Below are 16,878 nucleotides of genomic sequence, written 5' to 3' on the forward strand. Positions count from 1 at the left end.
AGGACATCCCTGCAGTCCTGTGGGATGTTTAGGTCACAGAACTCTCTGTGCTCAGGAGCCAGGCCGATAACTTGAGCGATTGGAGGTTCGGGTGCTGTGCCTGCTCGTTGGACATCGTTATGAGGTTCGGGTGCTGCCTCAGACGAATCGGAGACCTGATGGAAAGTCGAAGCAGATCCGAGAACCAGTGTTGCCTCGGCCAGAACGGGGCAATCAGTATCAGGGTACAGGGCTCCGCCTTCATCTTCCCGAGTCGTCTCGGGATCATCGGAAACGGAGGAAAAGCGTACGCAAACACGCTGAACCAACCGATGGAAAAAGCATTTCCCAGTGACCCTTGTTGGGGACGCCAGCTTGCGTAGTTTGGGCATTTGGCGTTCTCCTTGGTGGCAAACAGGTCGATTCTTGGGACTCCCCATTGAGAGAAGATGTGAGCCAGAGCGTTGTCGCTCAGTTCCCACTCGTGGGAGAGGGATCGTTGTCTGCTCAGGGCGTCCGCGATGGTATTGTCTTTTCCGGGTACATAGTCCGCTTTGAGCTGGATTCCGTGTATCACCAGCCAGTTCCAGATTTTCTGCGATTTGCGTGATAGAGAGAGCGAACGTGTTCCCCCCGGTTTGTTGAGATAGTGCATCGTCGTGGTGTTGTCTGTTTTGACGAGCACTGGGGAGTTCTGGATGCGCGGTAGGAAGGCCTGTAGAGCAAGATAGACAGCCCTCAGCTCCAAGAGGTTTATATGGAGCAGCTTTTCCTGTGCGTCCCACTTGCCGCTGATCCGAAGGTCCTGGAGAACAGCGCCCCATCCTTCCAGGGAGGCGTCCGTGGTGATCACCAGAGGTGTCGCCGGAAGAAGAAAAGGTAATCCTATGGTTAGATTTTTGCGACGCCTCCACCATTCCAGACTTCTGGTCATTTTTGGTGTTATCCGTACAATGTCCTCGAAAGAGCCAGTACTTTGAGTCCATTGGCTCGTGAGAGCTTCCTGCAACGGGCGCATCCTGAGTCTGCAGTGAGGGATGAGAAGTATACAGGAAGACATCATTCCCAGGAGGGATGTGTAAGTCCGGACTTTGAGGTGTGTCTTTGTTGCCACAGCCGTGGCTAGGGACAATATCTTGTCCGTCCTTTCCTTCGAGGGGAAGGCTCTTGTGCACTCCGTGTCCAAGGTAGCCCTGAGGAAGGTAATTTTTGTCGTAGGGATAATGCAGGACTTTTTGAGATTGAGGGTTAATCCCAGCTTCTGAAAAAGATTGGTGCAGGCGCTGGAGGATTCGGCCGCGCCTTCTGGTGAGGGTGCTTTCACCAGCCAGTCGTCTAGGTAGGGGAAGACTTGGTGACCCAGCTGACGTAGAAAGGCCGCCACCGGTGCAAGGCACTTTGTGAAAATCCGCGGCGCGGATTTGAGGCCAAACGGCAGGACTTTGAACTGATAATGTCGGCCTGCAACCTCGAACCTCAGGAATTTTCTGTGGCGCTTGAGGATGGGGATGTGGTAGTAGGCATCCTGGAGATCTAAGGATGTCATGAAATCTCCTTTTTCCAGAGTGCCCAGGATTTCTGGATCGTCACCATCCTGAATGATTGGCTCCGCAGGAAAGCGTTGAGCGTTCTGAGGTCTAGAATGGGCCTCCACTTGTTCTCCTTCTGTCGTACAAGAAAGAAGTGGGAATAAAACCCCTTCCCCTTTAAGGATGCTGGAACTCGTTCGATGGCTCCTTTCTGTAGCATGACAGAAAGTTCCTGGAGAAGCAGGCGTAGGTGTTTGTGCGCTCGCCTTTGGGGAGGTGTATTGGGAGGGATGGTGGTGAATTCGAGAGAATGGCCGAATCGTATCATTTGGAGAACCCACCGGTCCGGGGTGATGTGTTGCCAATTGGTGAGGAAATGGGTCAACTTTCCTCCAATTTGAAAGGATGGAGAGGGTGGTAGGACTGGCTGGAGTAATCGGTCACTGGCGGCCGCCAGTGCCCCTCTTGGGATTCTTGCCTCTGAAGTTAGATCTTCCGTATGAAGATTGACGACCTTGCTGTTGTTGCTTGTGTTGGTATTGGTTCTTGTTATGGTAGGAATACGAGGACCTGTTCTGATAGGAACCTCGATAAGAGGACTGACCTCTGGATCGGTTGCCTCGAAAGGACTGGTTTCGCGACTGCAAAGTGCCCAGTGCCCTGGCAGTATCGGTGTCCTTCTTTATGGTTTGCAGTGCCTCGTCGATTTTGTCCCCAAAAAGATGCTGGCCGTCGAAGGGCATGTCCAGCACCTTCGCTTGTACCTCCTGGCGGAACGACGTCGCTTTCAGCCACCCTTGACGGCGCAGAACAGCAGCTCCAGCAAGCTGACGGAAGCCAGTCATGGCTGCGTCAATAGCACAGTCAATTCTTTCCGCAGCTGAAGTTTGACCTTCTACAAGGAGAGCCTTGACTTCACCCTGGACTGCGTCAGGCAGTTCCTGTACATAAGGGGCTATGTCTTCCCAAAGTTGGCGATTGTAACGTCCCAACAAGGCGATGGAGTTGGCCACCTTGATGGTCATGGCCGATGTTGTCGTGAATCTTTTCCCAATCGTGTCAAGCTTCCTGCCTTCTTTGTCTGGAGGGGCAGACAGCGGGGAGGAAGGGTTGCGGGAGTTCTTCTGGGCCGCCTGCGTAACTACCGAATCAGGTTTGGGGTGTCCGTTGAGGCAAGCCGCCGCTGTAAGTGGGGCTTTGTAGTTCTTGTCCAGGCGTGGAACAACCGCGGGCACAGAAGCGGGTGTCATCATTAATTTTTTGCCTTGCTCCCATAAGAACTCTATAATTGGAATAGATTTAGTCGACTTTTGCAGCTGCTCTTTGAAATCGCGCAAGAAGCATTCCGTTTCAGTTGATTCCACGGCCATATGGAATCTCTTCGCCGCCCTTTCCACAAGTTTGTGGAAGCCGCCAATGTCCACAGGCGGTGAGTCCGCTTGGCGTGGTTGTGGTGAAGCAGGGGATGACGCCACATACTCATCCTCCTCGTCGTGGTCCGAGTGGACCTCCTGGACCTCTCCTTCCTCTAACTTCTCCTCATCCTCATCTTCGTCTGAGGAGTCCACCACCTGAGGTTGGACCTTGTCACGGTGGGTTTGAGGGAGAGGTTGAGACTGTTTTGGGGCGGACGCTGGTGTATGTACCATAGGTGTCTGATTCCCACTGTCCGCATCCGGGAAGCGTTGCTTGTAATCTTGTACAAGGTACCGGAGGTCATTGACGAGAGTCACCGGTAGGCATATCATGGGGGTGACCTCCGTGCGGACACTAGTGTGGACGGAGTGTTCCTGATAAGTGAACTCCTCCTGTTCCTTATCAGTGCTTTGGCATTTGACATTAAGGTCCGAGATAGAAGTAGCGGGACCCAGGTGGTCATCCTCTTCAGATTCTTCACTTTGGAAGATTTCCTGAGGTGGCTGCTTTTCCACTTTGCTCGGAGACGTTGTTTCCGGGGTAATTTGCAGCTTGGTAGTCTTGCCAGACGTAGCATTTGACCCTGTCGTCGTCGTCGAGGGTGTCGTCGACGGCGGTAGCGCGAGGGCCGACACCTCCACAAGCCTGGACTTTTTCCATGGCTCAGACAGTGCCATCTTCGACGACGAGTCTTCCGTCGACAGTGTCCTCATCGACGGTGGGGTGGTCGACGGTACCTTGGTCGCCGACGACGACTTCGACGTCGATGTCGTCGTCGGTGCACTCGTCGACGACGAGCCCGTCGTCGACGGTGTCTTCGTCGACGGTGTCTTCGTCGTCGACTCCCTCGTCGACGTCTTCATCGTCGACGGTGTCTTAGACGAGGATGGGCTCGTCGACGACGACGTCATCGTCGGTGTAGTCCTCGTCGTCGACAGGGTCTGCGTCGTCGACGACGATGTCAGTAGAATAATAGAGGAGACAGGTCTACCTGATGACGAGGATGTAGTCGTCGTCGACGCTGAAGGCGACGACGCTGATGTCGTCGACACAGTGGTAGTGACTGAGGTAGTCCTCTGGGCATGTCTGGTAGATGACGGAGCAGGCTTTTTAAAGGTTTGATCTTCCTGAACAGACACTGAAGATGTCGTGGATCTTGCCTCTGAAGACTTCTTGTGTGCCTTCTTAGGAGGAGTGTCTGAGGGGCCAGGGGAAGTTACCCTAGGCCTCTTTTTAGAGACTTCTGAGGACTTGGAAACACTGCCTTCAGATGATTCCAGAGTGTCTCTGTCCTTAAGCCTGTCGAGCCAGATGAGAAGGCGCCCTTCTCTGTCCCTCACGGTCTTTTTAGGGAAAGCCCTACATATTCTGTATTTGTCCGAGACGTGGTCCGGGTAAAGGCAATACAAGCACAGGTCATGCTTATCATCCACATGGATCCTTTTCTTCCCACATGAAGAGCAGGCCCTGAAAAGGGCTTTCTTCTGTGATTCAGACATGGAAGAAAGTAGTGGAAAGAAAACACTTACTGCAGAACAGTGTAGTGAAGTAATCCTTGAAGAGTTGAGATTGAAGAATCACTTTCAAAGAAAGTTAGATGATTTTGAGGAATCCTGAGGAGAGCTCAGGCTGGAGACTCCCTAGCACAACGTGCGGTAGAAAATCTGAGGGACTGAGGCTCCTCCCAGGAAGGTTCTAGAGGGAGGTCGGAGCTGATTGGCTGACTGTGAGAGTTTGGTCCTTTTTACATAAGGACAAAGAAAGGCTACTAAGGGGAGGCCCTTAGGCCTATTTTCTCTATGTATGTCTATAGGACATTACTTTTTTATTTACCGGAGGCTCCCGTCTCGACGACGGGGAATGATTCAGGCATGTGAATCTATGAAAGACACCCAAATACTGGATAATGAACGGCAACTCCAGACCGTTTGTAGAAGCGATCCCTCCTCCCGCCGACAGCGGAGACATCCGGGAGAATCAATCATGCCAGCCCTCCATAAACGCACCCTAGTGAAATACACTCTATGTAAGTATTTGAATTGTACCAATCGCAGGCACGTAGCTATTGCCCCACACGCGGGCTCGCTAGGGCCTCTGTCCAATCCTCTTGAAGGGGCTCGCTAGGGCCTCTGTCCAATCTTCTTGAAGTTCACCCACGTCTACTTCCCACGCAGTCTTGAGCCTTTGCAGGTTGGTGGAGCAGTGGATGGTCAACGTTTGATATATACGGGAGATCTGGTAACACTCCCATAAAGACCTTTGCTTCTATGGGGCTGAAATCTGGAAAAGACTCCCGGCCCTCTAGGCTAGGTGACAGAGCGTGTCGAAACTGCAGGTATCTGAAGAACTGGGATCGTGGCATGCCGTATTCCTCCTGCAGATCTTAAAACGATTTCAGTGTCAGATCCGTCATGACATCCCCGAGAGTTTAAATACCTATGGAGTCCTATCCCTGGAAGCCCCCCAGTGCCGCCAACTGAGACAAACACCCACTGCCCCAGAGAGGAGTCTCCCGGGTCAGGACGTTCCACCACCCCATCCTGCTCTGGGCCTGCATCCGGATGTGAAACACCACCTGAGTGGCCGGGGGCAGAAGCCGCCGACGCGGTGCCGTGTATAGCAGCTTATGCAGTGATTTGTTGCCCTTGAGCTGTCGCTCAACCGCGTAGGCTGGATCACCCCTGTCCCTGTACCATCACTCTTTGACGACCAGCACGTGTGAAGCCTGATAATACGAGAGGACGTCCGAGGTAGCCAGACCCCCCAGTATATGTGGATAAGAAACAGGTGCGTAGGGCCACCCTCACAACGCCCCCTTCCCATAAGAACCCTCCCAGCACGGAGTTAACCTGCTTGAACAAGCGGGGCGAGAGCTGGTATAGATGATTTTGCAAGTGATATAGGAGACGAGGGAGCGCCACCATCTTGAAGATGGCTGATCTGCCAAAAATAGTCAAGGGCATACGGGACCACACCTTGAGGTCCTCTCTGGTTCAGTCCCGTACTGGAACAAGATTGCGTTCCCTAGACACCGCTGGCACATCGGACAGGAAGACCCCCAGGTACATCATCCCCCCCCTTCGCCAGCTGAAGGGATGAGGCCCATGCTCCCACCCTCGAATGTCTCCCAAGCACCCATTACGTGGATTTGCAAGCATTCATATATAGTCCAGAGGTCTCTCCGAAAATATGCAATATGCACAACAGCCGCAGTCCTGACCTATCCAGAGCAGAAAGAAAGAAAAGGACATCGTCCGCGTACAGTGCTATTTTATCTGTGAGACCCGGTGCCCATTCGAACCCCCGAAGCTGAGCATCAATGCGCATGTGAGCATTTTTTATTTTTTTACGAAGTTGTTCAAATGGCATAGGTCTAGGATAGGACAGAGGTCTTCATCCTTTTTGCACACCAGAAATATCAACCATAACCTACTTCTGATGCGAACACCCTCGCAAAAGCTCCTTTGGCCTTAAGGGCTAGTATGTCCTGTTGCAAAATGGAGAAGAGGTTTTCTGTCAGCTGATCACTGGGTGGTGGCATGTTCTGTTAAGGTAGGGCATAGCCCCATTAGACAATCTGAAGCACCCATTTGTCTGCAGTCGTTTCCACCATTGGGGTAGGTGGTGCAGAATCCTTCCATCAAAAGGGAGCCCATGATGGTAGGAGGGCAAACTTGAGGTTGCAGCTACGGGGGTGGGGTATTGGATTCAGGACAAGAGTCTGGTTCCTAGGGGCTTGTGGGAGCCATGTCCACAATCACAAAGGGACTGTGATACCTGGACCGGAGTCTGGTTCCTAGAAGCTTGTGGGAGCCATGTTCACAGTCACAAAAGAACTGTGGTGCCTGCTGGCTGTGGTTGCTAGGGGGGTGAGGGGGGGGAAAGATGTGGCTGATAGCCTGTACCATAGCCAGGGAATGGTCAGAATGTGGCTGTTGCTCGGCCATCTCGTGCCACAATGACCTAGCAGTGGCCCTGCAGCCTTTGAAACGCTCAAGCGCCAAATAAGGCTTGTCACCAAAAAAGCAAATTCCATTGAAGGGCATGTCCATGACGGATGCCGGGACATCCCCCAAAAAAACAGTTGCCCTCAGCCAGGCATGACGCCGGAGAGCCGCAGTGGAAGCAATGGCTCTGGCCATTGACTGAGTCATATCCAATCCGCATCAGATCAGGAACGTTCCCAGGCTATTGCTGTAGGGACAGATGCAGTAAAGTATGGCTCAGGCCTAATCTAAGACCATGGGTAGCACCTGTGCAACTGTATTATCCCACACAGTGAGGAAATAATGCCCAATAAGCACACAGTGTTCACGGAGAACAGTGCCAGGCAGGTGGAAGAGAAACTACTCTTTCCAGAGATATCCAGCCTCTGGGATTCCCTATCCAGTGGACTGGTGGTGAACATGCTGGGATTTATACTTTACCTTGAGCCCTGGACCACCAAGGTCTTAGAGGTGGGATGCAGGGAGAAGACTGAATCCCTGGACATGGGGAAGTGGGGGTGAGAAATAATCCTGTGCAGGCTTGGCCCAGCCCGAGCAAGACATCAGTGAGGGCTTAAGGGGTTGTAGGGGTTCTGAAGGGGATGCCCCAGGGTGAAGCACCTCCATCAAAACACTGGTCTTGAGCTCAACCATGGGCAGCTGAAGGTCCAGGACCTCTTCCACCCACTTGACCACCATCAAAATAGGGATCAGCATCAGTGGCGCTTGGAACGGCGTCACTGGAATAGTTTCCGGAGGACATTGCGAAGTTACGGCTGGGGATGATCTGGATCCACCAACAAACACGGAGGGCTTGACTGGTGCAGATGGCGGACCTGCCGGCAGACCCCCAGTCGGAGTCCCTTCTGAATCCATGGGGCCCAAAGGTGCTCCAGGAGTTCGACTGCCCAAATATGAGACTCAAAACTCGGAAGTTGAACAGGGGTCACTCTGGAAAATGCGGGAAGAGAGTAGACCAGGTGTCAGATACCGCCTCCACAGGAACTACCTAAGAGCGGGGGCTGGATTTTTGGTGTTGTTCCCTGCGTCATCCGATGGAAAGGACAGACACAGAGAGGTCAAAGAGCACTTTGATGACTTCTTGTTGGTCTTACCTGAAGAAGTTCAGGATCAAGACGATGATGGGCGCAAGCGACTCTGGGAGCAGTCCAGAGGCCTCCCTCGCGAATGCGACCTGAAGCAACGGGCGGAGTGGTGTGGTTCGCAGCCAGAAGCCTTATGGTCCGCTTTATGAAGGCCTTTGGATTCATGGTACTGCAATCTGTGCAGGCCATGGAGTTGTGGTACATTATCATGCACCACAGACACACCTGGTGGGGATCTGTCAAAGACATCTGGCTGTGTTGGGCACCACACAGCTTGAAACCATTCAGTTTCTGCAAGGACATAGTCCACAAATCGAGAAAAAAGGTACACTGGTTGAGTTTGACAAAGGGCGAAAATATTCAGTCTAAAATGGACTGTTGGGAGCTTATTGGACTATGCTGATCGCTCAGAAAAGAAGGAACCGAGGTGAGCGTATTAGTGGTCGAGCCTATATAGCACGTCACTTCTGGCCTGGAAGACACCACGCAGAACTACATCCACCACTTACGTGTGCGCAAGAAGATTGCTAAAAATCTGATTATAAGCTTACTTTTCAATAAATTATTTGTTTTGTATCTTTGAAGTATTTTTTTGCACACAAAAAAAGTTACTCCGTGTCTTTTAGCACATTTACATATTTATCTAGAGCATAATATAAGCATTCGGATAACAAGCACACTGTTGTTTTTAATGAGTGAAACATTCTTTTAATCATGGTGCCAGTGTTCACCACATTGTTCCCGGTCAGCTGTATGTGGTATTTATGTGCCGCAAAAGGCAGTGATGTGCTGTACAGGACGCAAGGAAAAGACACTGTTAACATGAGATTGGTGTTATTGCTGGTTTCTTAGTGTGTAGGTGGACTGTTACAATATCATGATGTAGTATTCTTTAAGGAGGTATGCTTTCAGCCCTCTTGTAAATTGGAGCTGTGTTGGGGCAGCCCTGTTGGGTATAGGTATTTGTTCCGGATCCTGGGTGCATACACTTAGAAGGCCCCTGGTCTTGTGTTTTTTTTTTGTACTTTTGTCATCAGTCTGATAGTGTCCTGGCTGCTGTTGTGCCTAGAGCCAACACAGATGGTATGCTTGCCAGACAGCTAGGCAGTGGTAGTAGTTGTGATGGTTTTGAGAGGATGCAGCTGGTTTTGTAGATGGAGTGGGTTGGCGTGGGCAACCAATGGAATGCTATGTGGATGGGGATGACGGGGTCACATTTCTTCAGACAATGGATATAGTATGCTGCAGCATATAGGATGCCCATAAATGGGGCCAGAGTTGAGCCATGGAGCATGGTATTTCAACCATCCAGATGTAGCTTGAATTAATAAAATAATTTGCTTATTCACAAAATTTCACTGAGAAAATAGAGTTGATAAATGTCTTAAGAACAAACTGAATATTAATTGCATTTTTTACATTTATTTTATTAGAAAACTATGTAAACTAACAACAAAATAATAATAATCTTTACTGCATCTAAAGCACAACAGGTATCTGCTTCTCTTTGGCTCATGTTGTCAGCTGATCTATATTTTCCTTTGTTCTGTTTGCCAAATGGGCACTTATGATCTCTGCAAACAAGTTCCTTTTCAACAGGTTGTAGGCAAGAGGCAACAGCTGGCCCACCACCTTGTGGAAATACTGTGAACGTGAAAAACACAAAAGAGGTGCATTATTAACAATATCCACTTTACGAGAACAGCGCTATGAAGCATCTAATCATTACTTAGCATCAATGGTGGTGCTTTTTTTTATTTTTTAATAATGTAATTTAATTTTTTCAATGTGACCAAAAACAAATATAACACAGCAATATATATTGAACCATCGACCCGGTGCATAAATTACATTTTTCTACAAGTGACTGACTAACATACATATACAGCAGTCTACATAAATAACAGTATGATATTCATCTGGAGTCTATATGGCATACGTCCCGACCGCTATGCAGGTTCATTTGCATCCAGTCCCGGATGTATCTCAGTGTCCTGGGTCCAAACCTATTTCTCCCACCTACTAGTACTTCTTTCCTCCAGGGCCAAGTGATTCCCCCATGAGCTCTCAATGTAGAAATCAAACTATGTAGAGGCTACCATTTTTTGTAACATTTCAGCCCAGATCATGCAGTCTTCGTCAGCCCTTTCATCCATCCATGTCTCTCTCATATGTCTTTCTTCCACCATTGCCCAGTCAGATATGTCTTGGATCCAGGCCTGTATTGTTCGTCCTTAAGTTGATAGCCATCAAATGTCTATTCTCCTTTTTGCCAACAGTAGTCTGAGCGCAACAAAGTAGTGATTAATTTTTCTTAGTTTTGGGGCTGGGATAAACCCCCAAATGGTAATGTTGGACCAATAACGTAATACCCGACGTGTCTCTTAGTTTCTTAACTATCTACCTCCAATAGGGATTCACCTCAATGCAACACCAATTCATATGTAGAAACCCTGCACCAGCCATGTTGCATCTAGCAAATATATCTGTCTTGAAGGGTACATTTTGTATAGCCGGATATAGAAATGTGCAAGCTTTAGGCAAGCATTACTAGACCCTTCTCTTACTTAAGTGCATGCCATTTTTTTTATTCTTTGTCTGATAAAGGCTCCTGTATGTCCCCTTCCCAGTTTGATTTTTCTTCAGGACGAATTCGGTTCTATTTTTCTTTAAAAGCTTCATTTTGCTGAGATGAGGTTCTTAGCTGTCATCATATTCAACAAGAGTTTCCTCGGGGCAGAGGGGAAGCATATCAATATGTCTCCAGTCATTTTGGTCAGCTTGCGGAACTGTAACTATTGGGCAGGATCTAAATAAAAGTTTTCTTGTACTTCTGGAAATAGGTCTCCTGGTATATGTCGCCTAGCGTCTCGCATCCTCCAACTCTCTATCTAGTCATGGACAGATTGCTGTTTATTTTCAGAAAAGATTGTAGCTACCATAGTGGCAACGATTTTAGAAAAGAAAAAAGAAAAAGAAAAAAAAGAAAAAAGGATTGCTTGTGTAGGACCATCTCCCCAATATTCCCATATCCCGAGTACCTGCTGCACCACATAAGGGAATTTCTTTTTATCTTTTCTGGTTCCAGTCACTAACCTTATTGGCAAATTCTCTGCCCCAGGGACACCTGTAAGGAGTCTCTCTTTCAAAATTATCTTCCTCGAAACATCATTTGTGGCATGTTCGAGTTGTCTCGCTATATAATACAATTCTAGATCGGGAAGCCAGAGCTCCTTTCCTCTGCACTAAATTCAGAAGGTTTTGGAATGAATTAATAGAGAATCTATCCAAACAAAAGGAAACTTTTTATAAGTAGTTGATTTTATAAAATGTATTGTTATGGTTTTAATTAACTGAAACAATAAAACTTTTTTCACCTTTAGCATCTTTGGTTCAACTCTACTTCTCTTACCCGCTCATATCAGGGAGACTATTAATTTCCCTAAACGCAGCTCTTGATATCTGGCACATAGAGCTCTATAACACACAAACATCTGAGCATGACCACCATTTTCTGCTAAGGCTATTTATTCCTCCTGCCACAAGAGAATACATTCCAGAGAATGTGGAAACCTGAAGGCCATTCAGCAACTTCGTGATATTACAATGAAATGGTATCTTTGCTGTGTGTTGAATGTGGACTAAGATATCAAATCCTGTCTAGTTTCGAACTAGTCCTACTAATAGGAATATTACTGATTTGCTCATATTAACGTACAGAACCCATGCATCTCCAAACATTTGTAATTTAGTCACTCTTGGCATCAATACCAGAAGCCATTGTGGATAAATGGGAGCACTGTCTGCATACAGGTACTTCCTACCGGGATGCCTTCTCCCCACCCTCAACAGGCTTAGTTGATGAATGGAAGTGAGCTCCACTGCCAGCGCAAATAGCACAGTGCTGCAATTTCTAAACTATATGATGGTACAAAAGAAGACAATTTCATTAAATGTTTTCCTGTGGAGTGGTTATAATAGTGGTTGACAAATCTTTATATGATCCATCTAAAAGAATTTTCATATATTAGTCAGGTATTAACCTTACCCTTTCTAAATATGATAAGTCATAGGAGCAAGTTCTGATTTTCAAAAAAGAAAACAATGTTCTTGTTTTCACAATGGTTAATGACTAAACATAGCAACGACGGGTGTTACATATGATGGCAGAAGGGGGTTTGTTCAGTTTAGTATTGGAAACGCACGCCTAAGGCTTGCCTACCCAAGCATGAGAGCAGTCCTAACACTGTATAGAAGTGATAAGGACAACGTCATATTCACACAAATATTCAGAATAAAGAGCACATATAAAAGTTACAGTAATTTTCTGCAAATAATACAATCTTAATACCAGCTCCACAATGAATTAATTTGAACAAACAATTTCGTGGAAAAAGTAGGGGTACCCAAATTGCATCTCTGATTACAAGTCTAGGCTCCAATTCGAACAAACGAATCGACACTGTAAACAAATATAGCACAGATGTAAATTGCAAACAAACACTTGTGGGTGTCCTGTCGCTAAAGAATTACTACAGACCTGTCAGAATAGAACATGGGTAATAAAATACCAAAGTCTTCAATTATTTGCAGTAGTCCAAGTGATGGTTTTAGTCAAAGCATCAAGAGGTAGAGAGTTCACAGGCTGGTAAGAAAAAGTTTGAGATGAAGAGGTGTTTGGCCGCAGTTCTGGCAGTAGGGAAGCATTCCCAAATATATTTTCTGTTGGAAACTGGAGCCAGCGCCTTTGACCACTTCATGGCAGAGGCTCTTAACGAAGTAATATTTAGACACATGGTTCAAATGAAGCTTGCAAGGTACCAGTGACGGAGATATGGTGAGATAACCCCACCAAGAAATTGGCAGCTGGGTTCTGCACCAAATGAGCATGGTTTCTGGGGAAAGCCAGGGAGACCCAAGTAGAAGAAATTACAGTAAGACAGATGGAAGACAAAGACTACTCTGATAAACGTGAATCAGCACATTAAGGGTAAAGAGAGGCAGGAGGCAGACTCTTTCTGACCATTTGAAGGTACGATAAACAGGTAGCAATTAAATACGTTTCCCAAGAATGCAACGAGTTGGCACAGGAAAGAAGGGGGAAAGAGAAGTGAAGTAAAATTGGGAAGCCATTAACTGCACATGCTAAATATCTTGCTCTTACCTGAATTCAATTTTAAGGCATTTCGGATTGGGCAAACTGAAGGTTGCCATATATAATGACCAGATTGTCAGTGTAGGTCATAAACGAGAAGCGAATTATTCCAAGAGGAGAAGGCAGGAGGCAATTAAGATTGAACAATAAACAACTTCACAAGAAAGTGAATGAAAGTTAGAACCAAAGGGCAGAAGAATCAAAGTCTTGGAGTAGTCAGACAGAAAAGATGAGAACTAGTCCAAGAGGCTGACTTTACGCTAAACTCAGTGCACGGTCAAAATGGACACAGTATCAAAAAATGAGGGGATATATAAAAGGATCAGGGCAGCGACACTACAGTTACAATTCGCAGCTGAATGGATGCCAAGGCAACCTCAATATTAAATATTGCCCACACTTCTGCTTGAGTGGACCGAAAAGATGCTACGGTTCATGAAGGGGGAGAAGGTAGAAAATAGGCCAATAATGAAAACAGAACTGTGGAATATATCGGAGGTTTGCTTGCTTACAGGCCCAATGCCCAGAGGCAGAGTTAATGAACTGATTGCAAAGTTCCCGAACCGATTGCAAAGTTCCCGAAGTGCCAGAAAGTTAGCAGATAAGTGAAAAAGGATAATCAACGAGTCAAGTGGAGACTTTCTCACAGGAGGAACGATAAGGTATTTTCTACTGTGAGGGGAAAAAGAAAGGCTGAGGACACCTAATGAGAAGGCTCTAGTTGCACATTATCGGCTCCGATGATATATAAAATCATGTGGACAGATGAAAATCAACTTAGTTCCTGTAAAATTCCAGAATAAGGTAAGGGGCGTGGCAAGCTGGCCAACATAGCCACTGCATAGCTGTGGAGCCCTGGGTAGTTCGAGTATTATCCTGCTCCATCCTGCACAATCAAAATACTTTAATTGCTAACTGATTTCCCCCAGACCTCCACTAACTTGGAGAATCAGAGATTGCCGTTTTGAGTCCCCCTACTATGGCGAACACTGCTAAGGCAGACGTAGAACCCGAGCTGCCACATTTGTGGCAGCCATCTTGAAGCAGCTCTCAAGTCGGCGCACTGACATGCCTTGTTGTTCCTGCACCTGGAGTTCAGCTGTGAGACACATGCCCGGCATTGATCTGCACTGGAGAGATTAGAGTTACCTTGTCCTTGCCGACCGTGCCCCTCCTGGACCAGAGGTGAGCGAGCTAGTGGCCAGCACCGCTGCACGATGGGATAGCATGGCTGGTGCTCTGCAGTTCAGGCACGGTGTGGGCCCATGCCATTTGCCTAGGTTTGTCCTGAAGCTGTGATCTTTGGGCCTTAAGATTTGGCTTTTTTAACCCCTGCTGAAACCTGCCCCAGACTGGATGAAAGAGCACTGGATCCTTTGTTCAATTACCACCCTCCTGTTCCTTGCAGAGTACCCATGCTTTTGGTCTCTTGCCATTTTTTTCCTTAGCCATTTGGTGGCTGCAGCCTGTCTGTGTGTCACATGACTGTATAGTTGACAGCTGGGCTCTGATTATTCCTTCTAGACAGCCACACATAATTGGGAGCTTTGCATCTTGTGCCGCCATCTTTTATCCCTGCCCCTCCTGAATAACCAATGTGACAATGGCAAGCTAGAGTTCAGACAGAATATGAAAGAGGATTGGGTGGACCTTCTGAAGGCACTGGACTGTGAGTTGCAGTTGAAAGTTTTGTCTCCAAGTCCCTAGATGACTGGCACTGGACTACTTTAAAATACGGGCAGCCGTCCTGATACCTCATGCAAATTGCTGGTGCTGCGCTCACAACCGCTGCAACCCCGATTCATGTTTGCACTGTATAATTGCTTCATGTATCAAATATCATTTCCCCCCCTCATTACCTTATCCCTTGTTTTGATCTTTCAATAAAGAATTGAAAAACAACACCAATAAATGGGGAGCTTAGGTGGGACTGGATGGGCTAACACTGGGAGGATGAGATGGGAGGAGTTGTGTCCTACCCCACTTACACTTTAAAGGCTGGGTCTTGCCTCCACACAAAGAGCTGCATACCCCCGTCGTTAGTCTAGTCTAGAGTCGGGCCAGGAAGACCGGGCACCTGTGCACTTGAAAGAAATACCAACTTTGCAGAAGAGGCTGGGTGGAGACTGCAGCTTGGTTATCTTATAGCGAGTCATGGGCATAGCAAGAGCCCATGCCAGAAAGGACAACAGGACCGAATTTGGAGCGGTTTCCGTTAGTCAGGATCGGCACTGGAACAATCAGGACTGGTGTGGCAGCTAAGCTGGTGCAGGGTAGGACCCAGGAGAAGGCCAAACAGGGACAGTTGGCACAGGGGGGAGGGGCACCTGCTTAAGTCCAACTGGGGGGGACCTGCGGCTTCATAGGCCCCTAACGGTGCTCCAGAGGGAACCAGCATCACTTTAAAAATGTGTAGCATGGCCTCTTTGAGGACCTCCATCTAAACTCAGGTTGACTACATACTGGGATACTAGGGATGTGCTAGAAGGGTGAGACTTGGTATGGGCACAGTCAGAGGACACCTGCAGAGTTACATTGAGCAGGAGTGGTCTTACATCCCTTGCTCTGGCAGTTTTGTGCTTCTGGTGTGCTAATGGCCCACAACTTGCGAGCAAGAGCAGGTCTGTTTCAAGTGCGATCTGCTCCTTTCGGTGTTTTGGGGCATTACATTTTGGTTCCTGCTCATTGATCACCTTTTTGTGAATCAAGAAGCATTTGTTGAATGACTTCAAGTGATGACTGTAAGTTAGACACAATGGACAAAGCCTTGTGTGGCTCCATGAACCCTCCACTTCTCGTAGTAATGGCACAGCTTAAAGCGTTTGCTCCTGTGGGGGAGGGGAGGGGTGGGGAGGGTTAAATTAGACAGTTAGAAGCAAAGCTCCGGATCCACTTTGAAGGATGTTGAAAAAAAAAAAAAAGAAGAACTGACGTCCGCTCGCATAAGTGACATGCGCTATCACTTTTGAAGGTGGTACAAGGCCACTGCAGAGTTTGATGGCACTATTTATTGGCAAATGGCAACAACTGCTTGAAAAAAAAGTAATCCAGTTCTAGTCTAGCACTTGAAGACATTCAAAGGCGGGGCATTGACTGTTAGAATTATCCATCAGATACCTGTACTTTCAGTAACAGTTATCAAATGTAAACACTGAGCAGCTATAACTAAACCTGCAAGGATGAACACCCTAAAGGGCCGTCATGACTGGTCTCCTCGGCTTTCCAGATTAAGAAAGAACTCTTATTGCCTCCTGGGTCAGTGGCCAGTGGAGATGTCAAAATTGTGTTCGGGCAAGTTAGCTCCTCCATTGTTATTCCTCAGAGTTGGTATGGTGAAGTAGAATCTACAATCCTATCTTGAATAACAAACGGTCCAAGTATTAAAGCATCACAATGAAATAAAACGATAATTTTATTGAAAAGGAAACTGTACATGACGTGGCCGCTTTGAATGACAGAGGATGCATGGAAACCAGGTATGCAGGACCAATCCTCCATTCAGTGGGGCTAAAGACCTCTGCTGTTTCTACGGTGTGGCATGGGTGGCTATACAGGCACCTATTAATGAAAACTTCTGGGCCCCTGTAACATTGGTAGCAGAACACCAACATCAAAGAAAACAAAAAGGTCATCACAGCCAACTACATGTTCCAAGGCATCTGTTCACTCTACATAAGACCCAGAGATATGCAGGCTCGATCCCCAAC

At 47.6% G+C, this 16,878-nt stretch overlaps 1 protein-coding gene across 3 annotated transcripts in view; it reads right to left on the reverse strand.

Moving 5' to 3' along the window:
- Positions 1-9,418: 9,418 nt before the first annotated feature.
- Positions 9,419-16,878, reverse strand: part of LOC147728652 (histone PARylation factor 1-like) — a 126,672-nt gene continuing 119,212 nt past the window's right edge. For all 3 annotated transcript variants that reach the window (XM_086962424.1, XM_086962425.1, XM_086962426.1), the window contains exon 8: positions 9,419-9,660. In XM_086962424.1, the coding sequence (XP_086818550.1) occupies positions 9,529-9,660 (132 nt within the window). In that variant the 3' untranslated portion in view covers positions 9,419-9,528. The remainder of the gene's footprint in view (positions 9,661-16,878) is intronic.

The sequence above is a fragment of the Lissotriton vulgaris genome, chromosome 3_1 (assembly GCF_964263255.1).
Source record: "Lissotriton vulgaris chromosome 3_1, aLisVul1.2, whole genome shotgun sequence".
In the NCBI taxonomy this organism is placed as follows: domain Eukaryota; kingdom Metazoa; phylum Chordata; class Amphibia; order Caudata; family Salamandridae; genus Lissotriton; species Lissotriton vulgaris.